Source organism: Pseudophryne corroboree, chromosome 2 (genome assembly GCF_028390025.1).
Source record: "Pseudophryne corroboree isolate aPseCor3 chromosome 2, aPseCor3.hap2, whole genome shotgun sequence".
Lineage (NCBI taxonomy): Eukaryota > Metazoa > Chordata > Amphibia > Anura > Myobatrachidae > Pseudophryne > Pseudophryne corroboree.
In genome coordinates, this window is record NC_086445.1 from 937,627,687 (window position 1) to 937,646,230 (window position 18,544).

General features: G+C 46.6%; 1 protein-coding gene and 1 long non-coding RNA gene across 4 annotated transcripts in view; one reads left to right on the forward strand and one right to left on the reverse strand.

The window, feature by feature from the left end:
• LOC135050113 (ephrin type-A receptor 6) overlaps nt 1–18,544 on the reverse strand; it is a 1,497,116-nt gene that overhangs the window by 18,200 nt on the left and 1,460,372 nt on the right. For all 3 annotated transcript variants that reach the window (XM_063956287.1, XM_063956286.1, XM_063956285.1), the window contains one exon: nt 8,739–8,888. In XM_063956287.1, the coding sequence (XP_063812357.1) occupies nt 8,739–8,888 (150 nt within the window). The remainder of the gene's footprint in view (nt 1–8,738; nt 8,889–18,544) is intronic.
• Nucleotides 12,344–16,634, forward strand: LOC135050114 (uncharacterized). Its single transcript, XR_010241541.1, has 3 exons — nt 12,344–12,425; nt 15,899–15,990; nt 16,507–16,634. It is a non-coding gene; the product is annotated as an uncharacterized LOC135050114 (long non-coding RNA).

Sequence of the window (18,544 nt, forward strand, 5' to 3'; positions counted from 1 at the left end):
AAAGTGGTATAAGAAGTACCGTGCATCCCCTTCTGATGAAAGGGGATGTGTGGGTTTGTAGACCGGGAGAGGGGGTATGTCCAGACCTCCAAGGGGAGAGATGGGAGCCATACCATCCGCTGCTGTTACAGCATGGTGCTCATGATCGGGAGGCGTCTCTAGCTAGCGGTCATATGCTCATGCCGCTGGTGCCGCTGGATGTGCTGAGCTTGGACCGCTTAAGCTGCCGTCACCATGGAGAGGGGAGGGGAAGACGCATTTCGACTGTACTGCCGGGCTTGGTCACTTCCTCGTACTGAGGTCCTCAAGCCTAGAATATTTTGATGCTGTTTTATGAGTAAACCCTATAGTCCTATATACAGGAGCATTGGCAGTGAATAGAATGCACTGAGCACCCAATATTGGAATATATACTGTGCTTTCTCCGCCAGAAATCTTTCAACTTTTAGGGATTAAATTGTCTAATAAAACATAAATATTTCTATCTGCCCACCGTTTTTAATACATATTCATGTTTGTTTGTTTGTTTGTAATAGGAGATTACCTTTTAAGAGATGCGAATAAAAGTTAAATTTTAACTATGTCATTGTAACATTGTAGTAGAATACATTTAAGAGTGCGCCTAAAAAGAAGCCTTTTTTCTTTTCCATATTATCAATCTTGTCCTTGAAGTAGGAAGCAAGATCTTGTGCACTGTTAGTGGCTGGTGGGTTGGGTGAAGGAAGGTTGAAAAGTGATTTAAATGTATTTAGAAGTCGCTTGGGGTTAGAGGCTTGAGCAGAGATGAGAGTTTGGAAATATATTTGTTTGGCAGTGTCCAGGGCATTATGATAGGAGTGGTAGATAGTTTTATACATGAGGAAGTCACTTGGAGTGCAAGATTTACAGATTTACGCCACTGATGGTCAACTTTACGTGAGAGTTTTTGTAGGTGTCTTGTTAATTTAGACTGCCATGGTTGACATCTAGGCCTATGTGGAGTGTGATGGGTAGCTTTAACCACTTCACCAATTGCTATTTCTAGAGTTTGGTTCAGGTGTGATACAGCCGTCTCAGAAGAAGCGAATACAGAAATAGATGAGAGCAGTTGTTGCAGAGAGGAGGAAAGGTCTTGAAAATGAAATGTGTTAATATTTCTGTGGGTTTGAGGAGGATTGAAGGACTTCAGTGACTTTAAGTTTGTAGTAGTGGAAGACAGCATGCAGGTGATAAGGTTGTGATCTGAAAGAGGGAAAGGGGTGTTAGTGAAATCAGAAGTATAGAATACAAGATCAAGACAGTGGCCCTCTTGAAAGGTAGAAGAGTCAGTCCATTGGGAGAGGCTGAGAGATGAGGTTAAAGTAAGTAGTTTGGAGGCATAAGGCAGCAGATTTTGGACTATCAACAGCTACATTGAAATCACCCAGGATGATGGTGGAGATGTCAGAGGATAGGAAGTGAGGGACCCAGGCAGTAAAATCTTCCATAAAGTGTTTGGGTTTCCCAGGCGGGAGATAGATAGCTGCAACACACAGAGAGAAGAAATGTAAATTCTGATAGAATGTATTTCAAAGATGTGAATGTGAGTGATGGAACCTGTGGTATAACTGTATGTGAAAGATTGGGAAATTAATATTCCAACCGCATCTGCTTTATTGTTACCAGGCCTGGAGGTGTGTGTGAAGTGGAGACCACCATGTGACAGTGCTGCAGGGGAAGCCGTGTCCGATTGTCTGAGCCATGCTTCTGTTATAGCCAGCAGGTTGAAGATGTTAGATATTAATAGGTCATCGATGGATGTTATTGTATTAATTTGTACTACTTACAGTAACAAAGTGACAACTTGCTAAAACTACCTACAGTATCTGTTGAACAGACATAAAATAAGAATTTACTTACCGATAATTCTATTTCTCGTAGTCCGTAGTGGATGCTGGGGACTCCGTAAGGACCATGGGGATTAGCGGCTCCACAGGAGACTGGGCACATCTAAAGAAAGCTTTAGGACTATCTGGTGTGCACTGGCTCCTCCCCCTATGACCCTCCTCCAAGCCTCAGTTAGGATACTGTGCCCGGACGAGCGTACACAATAAGGAAGGATCTTGAATCCCGGGTAAGACTCATACCAGCCACACCAATCACACCGTACAACTTGTGATCTGAACCCAGTTAACAGCATGATAACAGAGGAGCCTCTAGAAAAGATGGCTCACTACAGCAATAACCCGATTTTTTGGGTAACAATAACTATGTACCAGTATTGCAGACAATCCGCACTTGGGATGGGCGCCCAGCATCCACTACGGACTACGAGAAATAGAATTATCGGTAAGTAAATTCTTATTTTCTCTAACGTCCTAAGTGGATGCTGGGGACTCCGTAAGGACCATGGGGATTATACCAAAGCTCCCAAACGGGCGGGAGAGTGCGGATGACTCTGCAGCACCAAATGAGAGAACTCCAGGTCCTCCTCAGCCAGGGTATCAATTTTGTAGAATTTTACAAACGTATTTGCTCCTGACCAAGTAGCTGCTCGGCAAAGTTGTAAAGCCGAGACCCCTCGGGCAGCCGCCCAAGATGAGCCCACCTTCCTTGTGGAGTGGGCATTTACAGATTTTTGGCTGTGGCAGGCCTGCCACCGAATGTGCAAGCTGAATTGTACTACAAATCCAACCAGCAATAGTCTGCTTAGAAGCAGGAGCACCCAGCATGTTGGGTGCATACAGGATAAACAGCGAGTCAGTTTTCCTGACTCCAGCCGTCCTGGAAACATATATTTTCAGGGCCCCGACAACGTCTAGCAACTTGGAGTCCTCCAAGTCCCTAGTAGCCGCAGGCACCACAATAGGTTGGTTCAGGTGAAACGCTGAAACCACCTTAGGGAGAAACTGAGGACGAGTCCTCAATTCCGCCCTGTCCGAATGGAAAATCAGATAAGGGCTTTTACAGGATAAAGCCGCCAATTCTGACACGCGCCTGGCCCAGGCCAGGGCCAACAGCATGACCACTTTCCATGTGAGATATTTTAACTCCACAGATTTAAGTGGTTCAAACCAATGTGACTTTTGGAACCCAAAAACTACATTGAGATCCCAAAGTGCCACTGAAGGCACAAAAGGAGGCTGTATATGCAGAACCCCTTTTACAAACGTCTGAACTTCAGGGACTGAAGCTAGTTCTTTTTGGAAGAAAATTGACAGGGCCGAAATTTGAACCTTAATGGACCCCAATTTCAGGCCCATAGACACTCCTGTTTGCAGGAAATGTAGGAAACGACCCAGTTGAATTTCCTCCGTCGGGCCTTACTGGCCTCGCACCACGCAACATATTTTCGCCAAATGCGGTGATAATGTTTTGCGGTTACATCCTTCCTGGCTTTGATCAGGATAGGGATGACTTCATCCGGAATGCCTTTTCAGGATCCGGCGTTCAACCGCCATGCCGTCAAACGCAGCCGCGGTAAGTCTTGGAACAGACAGGGTCCTTGCTGGAGCAGGTCCCTTCTTAGAGGTAGAGGCCACGGATCCTCCGTGAGCATCTCTTGAAGTTCCGGTTACCAAGTCCTTCTTGGCCAATCCGGAGCCACGAATATAGTGCTTACTCCTCTCCATCTTATCAATCTCAGTACCTTGGGTATGAGAGGCAGAGGAGGGAACACATACACTGACTGGTACACCCACGGTGTTACCAGAACGTCTACAGCTATTGCCTGAGGGTCCCCTGACCTGGCGCAATACCTGTCGAGTTTTTCCCAACGGTTTATAATCATGTGGAAGACTTCTGGGTGAAGTCCCCACTCTCCCGGGTGGAGGTTGTGCTGAGGAAGTCTGCTTCCCAGTTGTCCACTCTCGGAATGAATACTGCTGACAGTGCTATCACATGATTTTCCGCCCAGCGAAGAATCCTTGCAGCTTCTGCCATTGCCCTCCTGCTTCTTGTGCCACCCTGTCTGTTTACGTGGGTGACTGCCGTGATGTTGTCCGACTGGATCAACACCGGCTGACCTTGAAGCAGAGGTCTTGCTAAGCTTAGAGCATTGTAAATGGCCCTTAGCTTCAGGATATTTATGTGAAGTGATGTCTCCAGACTTGACCATAAGCCCTGGATATACCTTCCCTGTGTGACTGCTCCCCAGCCTCGCAGGCTGGCATCCGTGGTCACCAGGACCCAGTCCTGAATGCCGAATCTGCGGCCCTCTAGAAGATGAGCACTCTGCAACCACCACAGGAGGGACACCCTTGTCCTTGGTGACAGGGTTATCCGCTGATGCATCTGAAGATGCGACCCGGACCATTTGTCCAGCAGGTCCCACTGGAAAGTTCTTGCGTGGAATCTGCCGAATGGGATTGCTTCGTAGGAAGCCACCATTTTACCCAGAACCCTTGTGCATTGATGCACTGAGACTTGGCTCGGTTTTAGGAGGTTCCTGACTAGCTCGGATAACTCCCTGGCTTTCTCCTCCGGGAGAAAAGCCTTTTTCTGGACTGTGTCCAGGATCATCCCTAGGAAACAGAAGACAAGTCGTCGGAACCAGCTGCGATTTTGGAATATTGAGAATCCAATCGTGCTGCCGCAACACTACCTGAAATAGTGCTACACCGACCTCCAACTGTTCCCTGGATCTTACCCTTATCAGGGAATCGTCCAAGTAAAGGATAACTAAAATTCCCTTCCCTCGAAGGAATATCATCATTTCGGCCATTACCTTGGTAAAGACCCGGGGTGCCGTGGACCATCCATACGGCAGCGTCTGAACTGATAGTGACAGTTCTGTACCATAAACCTGAGGTACCCTTGATGAGAAGGGTAAATTTTGACATGAACGTAAGCATCCTTGATGTCCCGAGACATCATGTAGTCCCCTTCTTCCAGGTTCGCAATCACTGCTCTGAGTGACTCAATCTTGAATTTGAACCTCTGTATGTAAGTGTTCAAAGATTTTAGATTTAGAATCGGTCTCACCGAGCCGTCCGGCTTCGGTACCACAACGGTGTGGAATAATACCCCGTTCCCTGTTGCAGGAGGGGTACCTTGTTATCACCTGCTGGGAATACAGCTTGTGAATGGCTTCCAAAACAGTCTCCCTGTCAGAAGGAGACATCGGTAAAGCCGACTTTAGGAAACGGCGAGGGGGAGACGTCTCGAATTCTAATTTGTACCCCTGAGATATCACCTGAAGGATCCAGGGGTCTACTTGCGAGTGAGCCCACTGCGCGCTGAAATTCATTGAGACGGGCCCCCCACCGTGCCTGATTCTGCTTGTAAAGCCCCAGCGTCATACTGAAGGCTTGGCAGAGGCGGGATAGGGTTTCTGTTCCTGGGAACTGGCTGATATCTGCAGCCTTTTTCCTCTCCCTCTGTCACGGGGCAGAAATGAGGAATCTTTTGCCCGCTTGTCCACGAAAAGACTGCGCCTGATAATACGGCGTCTTCTCATGTTGAGAGGCGACCCGGGGTACAAACGTGGATTTCCTAGCTGTTGCCGTGGCCACCAGGTCTGAAAGACCGACCCCAAATAACTCCTCCCTTCAATAAGGCAATACTTCCAAATGCCGTTTGGAATACGCATCACCTGACCACTGACGTGTCCATAACCCTCTACTGGTAGAAATGGACAACGCACTTAGACTTGATGCCAGTCGGCAAATATTCCGCTGTGCATCACGCATATATAGAAATGCATCTTTTAAATGCTCTATAGGCAAAAATATACTGTCCCTATCTAGGGTATCAATATTTTCAGTCAGGGAATCCGACCACGCCAACCCAGCACTGCACATCCAGGCTGAGGCGATTGCTGGTCGCAGTATAACACCAGGATGTGTGTAAATACATTTTAGGATACCCTCCTGCTTTCTATCAGCAGGATCCTTAAGGGCGGCCATCTCAGGAGAGGGTAGAGCCCTTACAAGCGTGTGAGCGCTTTATCCACCCTAGGGGGTGTTTCTCAACGCACCCTAACCTCTGGCGGGAAAGGATATAATGCCAATAACATTTTAGAAATTATCAGTTGTTATCGGGGGAAAACCACGCATCATCACACACCTCATTTAATTTCTCAGATTCAGGAAAACTACAGGTAGTTTTTCCTCACGAACATAATACCCCTTTTTGGTGGTACTCGTATTATCAGAAATGTGTAAAAACATTTTTCATTGCCTCAATCATGTAACGTGTGGCCCTACTGGAAGTCACATTTGTCTCTTCACCGTCGACACTGGAGTCAGTATCCGTGTCAGCGTCTATATCTGCCATCTGAGGTAACGGGTGCTTTAGAGCCCCTGACGGCCTATGAGACGTCTGGACAGGCACAAGCTGAGTAGCCGGCTGTCTCATGTCAACCACTGTCTTTTATACAGAGCTGACACTGTCATGTAATTCCTTCCAACAGTTCATCCACTCAGGTGTCGACCCCCTAGGGGGTGACATCACTATTACAGGCAATCTGCTCCGTCTCCACATCATTTTTCTCCTCATACATGTCGACACAAATGTACCGACATACAGCACACACACAGGGAATGCTCTGAGGACAGGACCCCACTAGCCCTTTGGGGAGACAGAGGGAGAGTTTGCCAGCACACACCAGAGCGCTATATATATACAGGGATAACCTTATATAAGTGTTTTTCCCCTTATAGCTGCTGTATATTTAATACTGCGCGTAATTAGTGCCCCCCCCCTCTCTTTTATAACCCTTTCTGTAGTGTAGTGACTGCAGGGGAGAGACAGGGAGCTTCCCTCCAACGGAGCTGTGAGGGAAAATGGCGCCAGTGTGCTGAGGAGATAGGCTCCGCCCCCTTATCGGCGGCCTTATCTCCCGTTTTTCTATGTATTTTGGCAGGGGTTAAATGCATCCATATAGCCCAGGAGCTATATGTGATGCATTTTTTTGCCATCCAAGGTGTTTATTATTGCGTCTCAGGGCGCTCCCCCCCAGCGCCCTGCACCCTCAGTGACCGGAGTGTGAAGTGTGCTGAGAGCAATGGCGCACAGCTGCAGTGCTGTGCGCTACCTTGTTGAAGACAGGACGTCTTCTGCCGCCGATTTTCCGGACCTCTTCTGCCTTCTGGCTCTGTAAGGGGGCCGGCGGCGCGGCTCTGGGACCCATCCAGGCTGGGCCTGTGAGCGTCCCTCTGGAGCTAATGTCCAGTAGCCTAAGAAGCCCAATCCACTCTGCACGCAGGTGAGTTCGCTTCTTCTCCCCTTAGTCCCTCGATGCAGTGAGCCTGTTGCCAGCAGGTCTCACTGAAAATAAAAAACCTAAACTAAAACTTTCACTAAGAAGCTCAGGAGAGCCCCTAGTGTGCACCCTTCTCGTTCGGGCACAGAAATCTAACTGAGGCTTGGAGGAGGGTCATAGGGGGAGGAGCCAGTGCACACCAGATAGTCCTAAAGCTTTCTTTAGATGTGCCCAGTCTCCTGCGGAGCCGCTAATCCCCATGGTCCTTACGGAGTCCCCAGCATCCACTTAGGACGTTAGAGAAAATAGAGGAAGAGTGAGGTTTAGTTATATTGCATATACATTTTGAGCACAGATGCACAACCTGTTGCTCTCCATCTGTTGTGAAACTATATGTACCAGCATGGCAATGGCTGGAAGTGCACACAATAAGACACTTTGCATGAGCATTACTGCCCAAACTTACCACTTACTCATGCTTGCAGTAACTGGGAGACAGAAGTTACTATGTCTCTTCTCTAATCATTGGTGGAGTGGGGTTGCCTTGTGGGGTGGCACATGTCTGCCAGGAGGTCCAAGTGGCAAATGCAAGGTGCGTGGTAACCAATCTGTAAAATCATGACCCAACTTCCTGATGTGTAATTCTGCCATTTGCAGCATCACGCAGCAGGTGGCGGAGCCATGATGATGCAATTCTAGGGAAGCGGGCAGGACCAGGAGTGTTCCCCATTCTACCAGGAGTTCCGCGGAGCTCCCCAAAATTTGTGAGTTTCTCATACTTTCCAGAACAGAAGGCAAATCCTATGCCAGGTACAGTAGATGTCACCATGCCAGGCAGCATACATTCCGCTGCCATTGGTCCACTGTATGCAGAGGGCAATCTAGACCTGGGCATTTAGCCACGCCACTTCGCTGCTCTGTTGTGTTAAGAGGACACTGTTAAGAGGACAGTGGAGCAGGGCTATAGAAGACAGCTAGGTATTAAGCAGAAATTGTATTCTTACATTAAATAGACACTCTGGCCAGGATGTGATGAAGTCCAAGTTCGGCAGCTGTGCGGGATGCTGGCCGAACTCAGACATTTTTTTTAAAGGGGCAATCATGTAGAAGGCTGAACCATGCCTTGTAAATGTTTATCCCTTTAAAAACACGTCCGAGTTCGACTTGCATCCTGTACGGCTGCTGATCTAGGACTTCATTACATCCCACCCTTTGTTTTATACATACAGATACAGACAATACAAGATATATTTATGTAAACTCAAGCAACTGTACCGATAGCATAATCTTCCCACCTCAGTGTGTCCAGCACATCCCAGCGAGAAGAAATCAGATGTGATTACACTACACTACCTGTGTCATCAATTTCTCCTTTTCAAAATGAGAAAGAAACATGCAAGGGGAAAGGGACACTTTATTTCTTACCCCTGGGAGAATAATCCCCCCCCCCCCCTTGTGAAACATGGGTGTTTCATAGGTATCTTAGAGGTTAAAATAAATAAAACAACGGCATGCATAGCACATTTGGGAAACATACAATGAATGTAAATAACACACACGTGGTAAGGCTACTTACATCCTGATTAGACATTTCCCAATACGGTCTCTCTCCATATGACATCACTTCCCACATAACAATCCCATAGCTCCAGGCATCACTTGCAGAAGAAAACTTTCGATAGGCTATTGCCTCTGGAGCTGTCCACCTGATGGGGATCTTTCCACCCTAAAAGAAGAAAATATCTTTGCTGTATTCATTTGAATAAGGAAACTGACCTTGAAGGTAACACAACATGCATCCATACACTTAGGTTGGTTTAGCAGGCAGTGTACATTATATTTAGTTGGAGCATCAGCCCCATTGTATTTAGGTTGAGCATCAGCCCCATTGTATTTATGTTAAGTGTCAGCACCACTGTATTTAGGTTGAGCGTCAGCACCACTGTATTTAGGTTGAGCGTCAGCACCACTGTATTTAGGTTGAGCATCAGCCCCACTGTATTTAGGTTTCAGACATTCCAGTGTGCTGACTTTGAGTGATGAGACAAGTTGCAGGCATCAGCCCAATTGTATTTAGGTTGATCATCAGCCCCATTGTATTTAGGTTGAGCATCAGCCCTATTGTATTTAGGTTGAGCATCAGACCCCATTGTATTGAAGTGCATAAAATATGCAAATAGGGTCTGCACATACCCAGGGAATGACAGCTTGCATGATGATCTATGCAGATTTGCTTAAATCTGACACATTTAACACTTGCAATTATGGAGGTGGGATGGGTAAGGAAGTGCCACAGTTAGACCCATCAGAGCTTAGTCTTGCCAGAAGTACCAGCAGCTGCTTTGAACGGAAAGTTAGAGAGGAAAGAATGTGTTACTGCACGGGGGCATTATGTGTATAAGGGGCACTATTACTGTGGTCATTATGTGTATAAGGGGCACTACTGCAGGCATTATGTGTATAAGCAGCACTACTGCAGGCATTATGTGTATAAGCAGCACTACTGCAGGCATTATGTGTATAAGCGGCACTGCTGGGGCATTATGAGTATAAATGGCACTACTGTGGGCATTATTATTAGGGGTACTACTGTTGTAGGCATTATATGTAAGAGGCACTATTACTGTGTGCATTATGTGAAAGGGGCACTACTAATGTGGGCATTATATGCTTAAGCAGCACTACTACTGTGGGTATTATGTGTAAGGAGCATTACAGTGGGTATTGTGTATAAGGGGCACTACTGTGTGGCATAACATGTATAAGGGGTACTAATATGTAGCATAACATTAAAAGGGACACTACTGAGTGACGTAATATGAATAAGGGGCACTACTGTGTGCTGTAATGTGAATAAGGGGCACTACTGTGAGACCACCTTTATGAAGTATGGGAGTTAGGGCAAAAATGTATAGATTGCCGGGGGGTTTCTGAAAACCCTAGCACTAGCCCTGGATCCACCTAATGGGAGGGGGGGGGGGGGGGGTAGAATATGCTGCTACATGGAGGAGGGGAGAAATTACGCTGCTACAGTGAGGAGAGGGGAAATTACGCTGCTACAGTGAGGAGAGGGGAAATTACGCTGCTACAGCGAGGAGAGGAGAGCATGTGCTGCTACAGTGTGGAGAGTGGAAAGACTCTACGCTTGGGATGGCCACGCACCTCTGGTAGCATGCTGCTGCTTTCTGGCTCTTCTTTCCTCAAGGGGACTTTTTAATAAATTGTTTTGTAAATTCTGTAGTTTTAATTCAGCGTCATTGCAGCCCATTCTACAGAATACTATCTCCCAATGCGGACCTCCCTTGGAACAAAAACATGGATCGGCGCATAGTTACCCAGAAAAGGGTATTCTGCTCTGGTGTAAAAAACTACAGTAGAAGCAGGTAATAAAATACTGGCAATGGATTGCTGGAACTTGTAGTTCCACAGCAGCTTGAGAGCCACAACCGCGATCCATATTAACCCCCACAGTTGCCAGTCTAACTCGCAGACCATTTCCCTCAGCTTTTTATTCTGCTTCATACTGACTAGAGAACATGAGGAAGGTATGCTAAGTGCTTGCTCTACAGTTAGAAATACAGTATTCCTAAATGATCTGAGTACTGAAGAGGATTCATCAAGCCTGTCATTTCCCTACTCCAGAAAACCTTTACCGGTAACAAGCTTTTTTCCCTCTCGCTGAGCTGGTCGATGCCGCATTTCTACCCAGCCTATAAAACCATAATGAGCCCAGAGAAAAATGCTAATTTCAATCCTGAGCAATATGCAGTATTAACTGAGCTATTGAAACGTTTATGAATTGGGCTTCTTACTGCCTTCTGACTCATGACAATGCTGAATTATCTCAGAATGTAATTAAATGACAAATACCAGTGGGCTGTCAAGGATCTCCGCTAATGAGGATACAAGTGTCACACGGACTGAGTAATGTGTAGTAAGAGGACAGGGCTCCCTACAGGAATGTCACAGACCAGGTACTGCTCCAATGTCTTATGTATAAAGCGAGGGAAGTCAAAATTAAACATTACTCAAAGACTCTAAATTCCACTGAGTATAAGGAAGCAAGTCTGCAATTTCCGTCTCTCCTCAGAGCACTTTCTTGTCTCATTATCCTTTTGTTCTGATCAATTAAGCTGGAAAAACGTTGTGGGAGAAGTTTGACAAGAAAAAGTACATCTCGCTGTTTAAAACATTAATCCCCTATAATTTATATTTGAGAATACAGTAGTGTTTTCATTTCTGTATGCCGGTTACAGAAAAACAGATGTAATACTGTACATAAAAACCAATCCAGCAAATTACTAGAGTAATTAACTCCTATTAAGTGGCAGTTCTGTGTATATGTGACGTTGTGCACAATAAATAGGTACAGTATGTGCTTATGTGCTTCCAGCACCTGAAGCCAAGGTCCAGTAAAAAAAAAAATGACACCACTTTGTCTCAGAAAAAAAAAAAAAAAACCTGAATCAGAACAACTTAAGGCAGTGATGGCTAACCTTGACACTCCAGCTGTTGTTGAACTACACATCCCAGCATGCCCTGCATCAGTTTTAACATGACCAAATAGCAAAACTGTAGCAGGGCATGCTGGGATGTGTAGTTCAACAACAGCTGGAGTGTCAAGGTTAGCCATCACTGACTTAAGGTCAATACCGAGGACCCCTGCTTGTTGCGAGACATGGGTTCCACGGGCCCTTAAGTCCGGAGAGGCCCACACCTCACATATTTTACCCATATAGTATACTTTCCCCTCAGACCTGCTAAGCTAAAATACACTCCCCCATAGGCGTGGACTAGTTGATCACAGCAGCAGCAAAAATGACCACTCGGAATGACCACCATAGTCCCAGTGCACAACTAGCCAATGTTTAGGTGCTACAAGTGTCCCAACCCCTAGGTCGAAATGGGAGGGGGTATGTGTGACAAGATCACTGGAATAGTGGTGGAGGGCAGGTATATTTGGCTCAGTTTTCTTACCTACGTATGTTTTTTAAAATCCCAGGAATATTGTGTTGGTTCTGCCGAGAGCTTTTCGTTTTTGGTAAGCACTGGATAAGGGGTCCTGGGGTTGGATATGAAAAGAGAGTGGCAGGTCTCAATCCATTTAGGCCCAGTTTGGGTCTTTGGGCTGTTATCCTCACAGAAGGCTAATTAGGGCTTGTCAGCCTTATCATCTGGCTCTCACACTGCCTGCTGAAAGAGGAGAGGCTATGGAGGTTCTGTGAGAGAGAAACCTGCTGTTGAAACCAGTGAGCTGTGCCTGGTAAACTTCTCCTTGTAGTATGTTTAGTGAGTTAGGATTATCCTGTGTTTAATTATACAGAGAAAATATAAAGTGTTGGTAAGTGGGTACTCTATGCAAAAGAAGTTGGGGGGAATTTCATTATTTGTGATGGAGGTTATTCTGGAACAGCAAATCACACCATTTATTTTGCAAGTTTTGCCTGACACCAAATAGAGGTTATCAGGAAAACTTGCAATGCCTAGGCAACCATAATTGGCTGATATGTGTGTTACCAGGCATCACAGAGAAGCCCGGCAGCACATTTTGTGGATTAATTTTTGTCATGGACACCATATTTATAACATTTAAGCATTAAAGTTGAATAACCAATAAGGAAGCAATTTATTTACATGGCCTCTCCTACTAGCTGGAGCTCCAGGGACTCATAAAGCCATTTATCCTGTGATAGGCCACCTCTAAAGTCTCATGTTTTCACTAGTGACACGTCTCCATTGCTGCTGGCACCTATAGGGGATACAGTAGTAATGTGATGAACAGGACATGAACTCCCTACATTCCCAACACAATGACATATCTCCAACCAGAGCTGTCAATGGTCCAGGCTGTCAGGACTGTGGGACAGTCACCCTAAATCAGCAGGACGTGGAGGCAGGGGAGGCAGTGCCTCCCCTGTCATTAATGACTAAAATAATATAAAGAAGATACTTATGACACATATTCTGTGTCATAATTATCTGCTTTATATTATCCTAATCATTATCCCTGTTTAAATGTGTTTGGGAGGCACCGATCGTGGTGCCTCCCGTTGTCAATGGGGAAAGCTGTGGGAGCAGGGGGCGGGCGCAGGCGAGGCATAGCCATGGGCATTAGAAGCCCATTGAAAATACATGGGAAAGCGGCACCATTAGAGGTGCCGCTTTCATACAGGGATGTGCTTTCAACCCATGAAAGCACACCCCTGTCAGTGAGGCTACAGTGATTGGCCAGCGGATCCATCACTGGATCCGCTGTCATCACTGTGTGGGCACGGGCGTCGGCGGGATGCGGCGGAGGTGTGGGTGGCGGTGGCGGCGGAGGTGAGAGTATTAGCGGCAGGTAGGGATCCTGCCTGCCATTCTGCAGAGTTTAGCAGCAGAGCGTCATTTTTGAAATTCAAGGTGGCTCGCTGCGTCATCGCCCCGCCCCCTCAGCGTGAGGCAGCGGCGTCAGTTTGAGTCAGCGTGAGGCAGCGGCGTCAGTTTGACGGCGGAGGAGGAGCAGAGAAGAGCTCCTGAAGACAGAAGACGCCGGAAGTCCTGGATGGGCGGCGGCTATGCAAAAGAGCTTAACAGCCGCCGCCCACCAGGTGAAGACGCTGGAAGCCCTGGGGAAGGTGGCGGCCATGCAAAAGAGCTTAAAGGCCGCCCCCCCCCCAGCTGAAGACGCTGGAAGCCCTGGGAAGGCGGCGGCCATGCAAAAGAGCTTAGAGGCCGCCGCCTCCCAGGTGAAGACGCCGGAAGCCCTGGGGAGGCGGCGGCCCACCCAGTCGAAGACGCCGGAAGCCCTGGGGAGGCGGCGGCCATGCAAAAGAGCTTAAAGGCCACCGCCCCCAGGTGAAGACCCTGACTAATAAACTTTTTTTTAAAGATGGTGTGGTGTTTTTATTTTAATATTTTCTTTTACTACAGGTGCCAGCGGGCCCTTTATGTCCGGGCATGCTGGCACTTGTGGTTCTCCAAGTGCCAGCAGGCTTGCTGGGACCTGTAGGCCACCTGTAAAGAACAATATTAACAATGAACCCCGCACCCACCGCCACCAGGGGTGCGGGGCATAGCACGGGGCTATCATCCCAATGCTGGTTATTGCTCGGGAGGCGGGACCCCATTTGTATTTTTTGGGGTCCCCACTTCTGAGGAATTCCAGCCCTGGGCTGACTAGTTTGGGGGGCAGATTAATGTTATGGCAGGGGGACACCACACTGAGTGTCTCCCCTGCTATGGCATTATCCCCCCTGGCTGGTTCTGCCTGGTGGTGGTTTTAGCAATGTATGGGGGACTACACTTTTTCTCCCCCCACTCTATGGGTGGGGGGGAGGGAGGAGGAGGATGGTTAGCTGCCAGTGCCTCCCCAACCACTGACCTCACCGCATGCCACTGTAAATCAGGGCGGTTAAGAATATGGTGTTTTCCTAAATCTGAGTTTTGACACAAGAGAAGCTCCGAATCGAGACTCAGTTCGACTAGCATTCCTTAAATTTGGGTGAGTTCAGATTTCTAAAAAAAAAAAAACAACCGCACATCTCCACTTTAGAATTACATCTTTCTGAGCCAGGCTACTTGTTATAGTAACTGTTACAATAAATTCATTGGAATTCCACATTAAAGGACTTTTAATCTGTAATGCAATTAAAATTAAGGAGAGCTGTTACAGGTGACTCTAAACAATTATCAGAATAAAAATGACGCATTGTAAGAAAATAACATTTACAGACTTAAATTCTTCTATCATAAAAGAGGGTAATTATCTTAATTGAAATACGGTTTTAGGCTTTGTAAAAGATCTCCTTATTTTTAATTGAATTTCTGCTTACATTTGTTACAAAGAAAGCTCCTTAAGCTTATTTATTTTTAGTGTGCCTATTTCATAATTAATCCTTTTTTTTTTGTGGCTGCTTAGTGTAGCAGCACATTGCAATGCAATGCAATACACTATACTGTTATCTCCAGGTTACTTAGCAAAACCTTGAATTTCTGTCATAGGATACACTATGGGGGTCATTCAGATCTGATCGCTGGGCTGCGAATGTTGCTGTCCTGCGTTCACATATTGGCCGTCTACAGGGGGAGTGTATATTCGCCGTGCAAGTGTGCGATCCTATGTGTACGCCGAGATGCTAAAATCCACTGTGTGCAGTCTCTGCGCAGCCCAGGATTTACTCCTACAGTGCCACCACAACAGGCTGATCGGGTCCGGAGCTGACGTCAGACACCCTCCCTGAAAACGCTTGGGCACGCCTGCGTTTCTCCGAACACTCCCAGTAAGTGGTCAGTTACCACCCACAAACGGCTCCCTCCTGTCAAACACCTTGCGAACACCCGTACAAATGGAAATTTTGCATCATCCCATCGCTGACCAGCGATGCCCACTGTTGATGTCCAACACGCGTGCGCATTGCGGTGCATACGCATGCGCATTTAGTACCTGATCGCCTGCTGTGCGAAAACGGATCAGATCTGAATGACCCCCTATGTTTCTTTCCAATGAACTTAACATTGTGATATCAAATATGCATAGAGTTCTGTCATTATGCAGGTGCTAAAATGGGTGTAAAAACTATTTTCATATAATTAGGGTTTACGGTTTTCATGGTTTATCCTTTGGGGTGAATTCATTTTTATTATCTTTGTTTTTTTCACATGCAAAAAAGCTGTGACTTTCAGCCTTAATAAACTAAATATCCAACTAAAAGATGAAAAACTCTATCTGATATGATCTTGCTCTTCTTTAAACAGGAGAGTGCAATCAGGATGCTGGAGGTCATGTGATCGAAACTGGAATCCCGACATCGCTCAGCAGACCGGCGCTGTGACACCCACACCTGAAGGTTAATATCTGTGTGGCTATTAGGGTCAGAGCCTGGGGGGGAGGGGGGGTAGTGTTAACCACTAGGGTGGTGGTTAGTTGTTGCCCCACGCCCTGAAATGTAGCCATAGTCGCCACCCCCATAGATTTAGCCCTAGCCGCCACCAGAGAGGGTTTCTCGGTCATGTGACTGCCGGCATCCCGAACACGGGGATACTGTTTCACACCCAGTGCGAGGGGACCTGGTCCCTGGGAGAGAATACTGGGTGCTAGAGCCAAAGTAGAGGGCACCAGGAAAAGGGAAGAATGGCTCCATGAGGAAATATGAACGTTTCGTTGACATCTGCGGCCAAATATAATAGAGTGAGAGTTTCAGAAAGTGAGAGATTTGGTAAGGTTTTGCAAGTCTCCCTGCAGAGAATGTGTGCTATGTAATATGTCAACATATTTGTTTTAAACAATTTGTTTACATGAAATAAAGTAGAATTTGTTATGTACATATCTACATTAAGTGTTTTCCCTCTCTTGTCTTCCACAGCTGCAGAGGAGATCTGCAGACAGAGACAATGCTCACTATGGAGGGACTTTTCGAACTCCCTGTATATCATGTTTAAGAAAGAATAATATTTTAAAAATAATAATGAATACAAATACTGTAAATATTAGTAGAGGATTAATTATTATATATGATTATAGAATGTTTACTTTATGTGATTACCTAAGATTCCTCTCCTTTTGCAGTAATACTTAAAATCTCAAGTTTATTATTGGCTACAGTGGTCTAGACTATATTTTATCTTTTAGAAGATAGTCCAGAATATACTGTGTCTGGAAGATTAGGAAGAAAAAAAAAGTACTTTTTTATCCTTTGTCAATATGCCACCACGACTCAGTGGGGTATATTTACTAAGCTCCCGATTTTGACCGAGATGCCGTTTTTTCATCAAAGTGTCATCTCGGTCAATCTCGGTCATTTACTAAACACTAATCACGGCAGTGATGAGGGCATTCGTAATTTTTTGCTAGTTCAGGTAAAAAATTACGAATGAATACACCATCGGTCAAATTACGCCTGTTTAGATACGAATCTCGGTCATTTACTAAGCAAAAAAACACAAAACACTGCCGTGAAAAATTACAATTCGCAAAAAAGTCCTAAAAAAAAACAGACCTGCTTTTTTTATTCGTGATTTGAGATGCATGCAGGGATCCATGAGATCCGTGCATGTATATCAATGGGAAGGGGTGGGAAAGTGTTTTTTGTTGTTAAAAAAAATTGCGTGGGGTCCCCCCTCCTAAGCATAACCAGCCTCGGGCTCTTTGAGCCGATCCTGGTTGCAGAAATATGGGGGAAAAAATGACAGGGGTTCCCCCATATTTAAGCAACCAGCATCGGGCTCTGCGCCTGGTCCTGGTCCCAAAAATACGGGGGACAAAAAGAGTAGGGGTCCCCCGTATTTTTAAAACCAGCACCGGGCTCCACTAGCTGGACAGATAATGCCACAGCCGGGGGTCACTTTTATACTGCGCCCTGCGGCCGTGGCATCAAAAATCCAACTAGTCACCCCTGGCCGGGGTACCCTGGGGGAGTGAGGACCCCTTCAATCAAGGGGTCCCCCCCCCCAGCCACCCAAGGGCCAGGGGTGAAGCCCGAGGCTGTCCCCCCCCATCCAATGGGCTGCGGATGGGAGGGCTGATAGCCTTTGTTGAAAAATAAAAGATATTGTTTTTAGTAGCAGTACTACAAGTCCCAGCAAGCCTCCCCCGCATGCTGGTACTTGGAGAACCACAAGTACCAGCATGCGGCGGAAAAACTGGCCCGCTGGTACCTGTAGTACTATTACTAAAAAAATACCCAAAAAAACACAAGACACACACACCGTGAAAGTATAATTTTATTACATACACACATACATACATACTTACCTTAAGTTCCCACGCAGGTCGGTCCTCTTGTCCAGTAGAATCCAAGGGGTACCTGTTGAAAAAATTATACTCACGAGATCCAGTGGTCCAGGCTCCTCGGCAAATCCAGGGTTAATCCACGTACTTGAATAAAATAAAAAAACGCTGTCACGACCACGAACTGAAAGGTGACCCATGTTTGCACATGGGTCACCTTGCCCCGAATGCCAGAAACCCACTTTGCCTTCTGGCTAAGTGGGTTTCTTCAGCCAATCAGGGAGTGCCACGTTGTAGCACTCTCCTGATCAGCTGTGTGGTCCTGTCCTCACTGACAGGCAGCACACGGCAGTGTTACAATGTAGCGCCTATGCGCTCCATTGTAACCAATGATGGGAACTTTCTGCTCAGCGGTGACGTCACTTTAGGTCAACCGCAGGGCAGAAAGTTCCCATCATTGGTTACAATGTAGCGCATAGGCGCTACATTGTAACACTGCCGCGTGCTGCCTGTCAGTGAAGACAGGAGCACACAGCTGATCAGGAGAGTGCTACAACGTGGCACTCCCTGATTGGCTGAAGAAACCCACTTAGCCAGAAGGCAAAGTGGGTTTCTGGCATTCGGGGCAAGGTGACCCATGTGCAAACATGGGTCACCTTTCAGTTCGTGGTCGT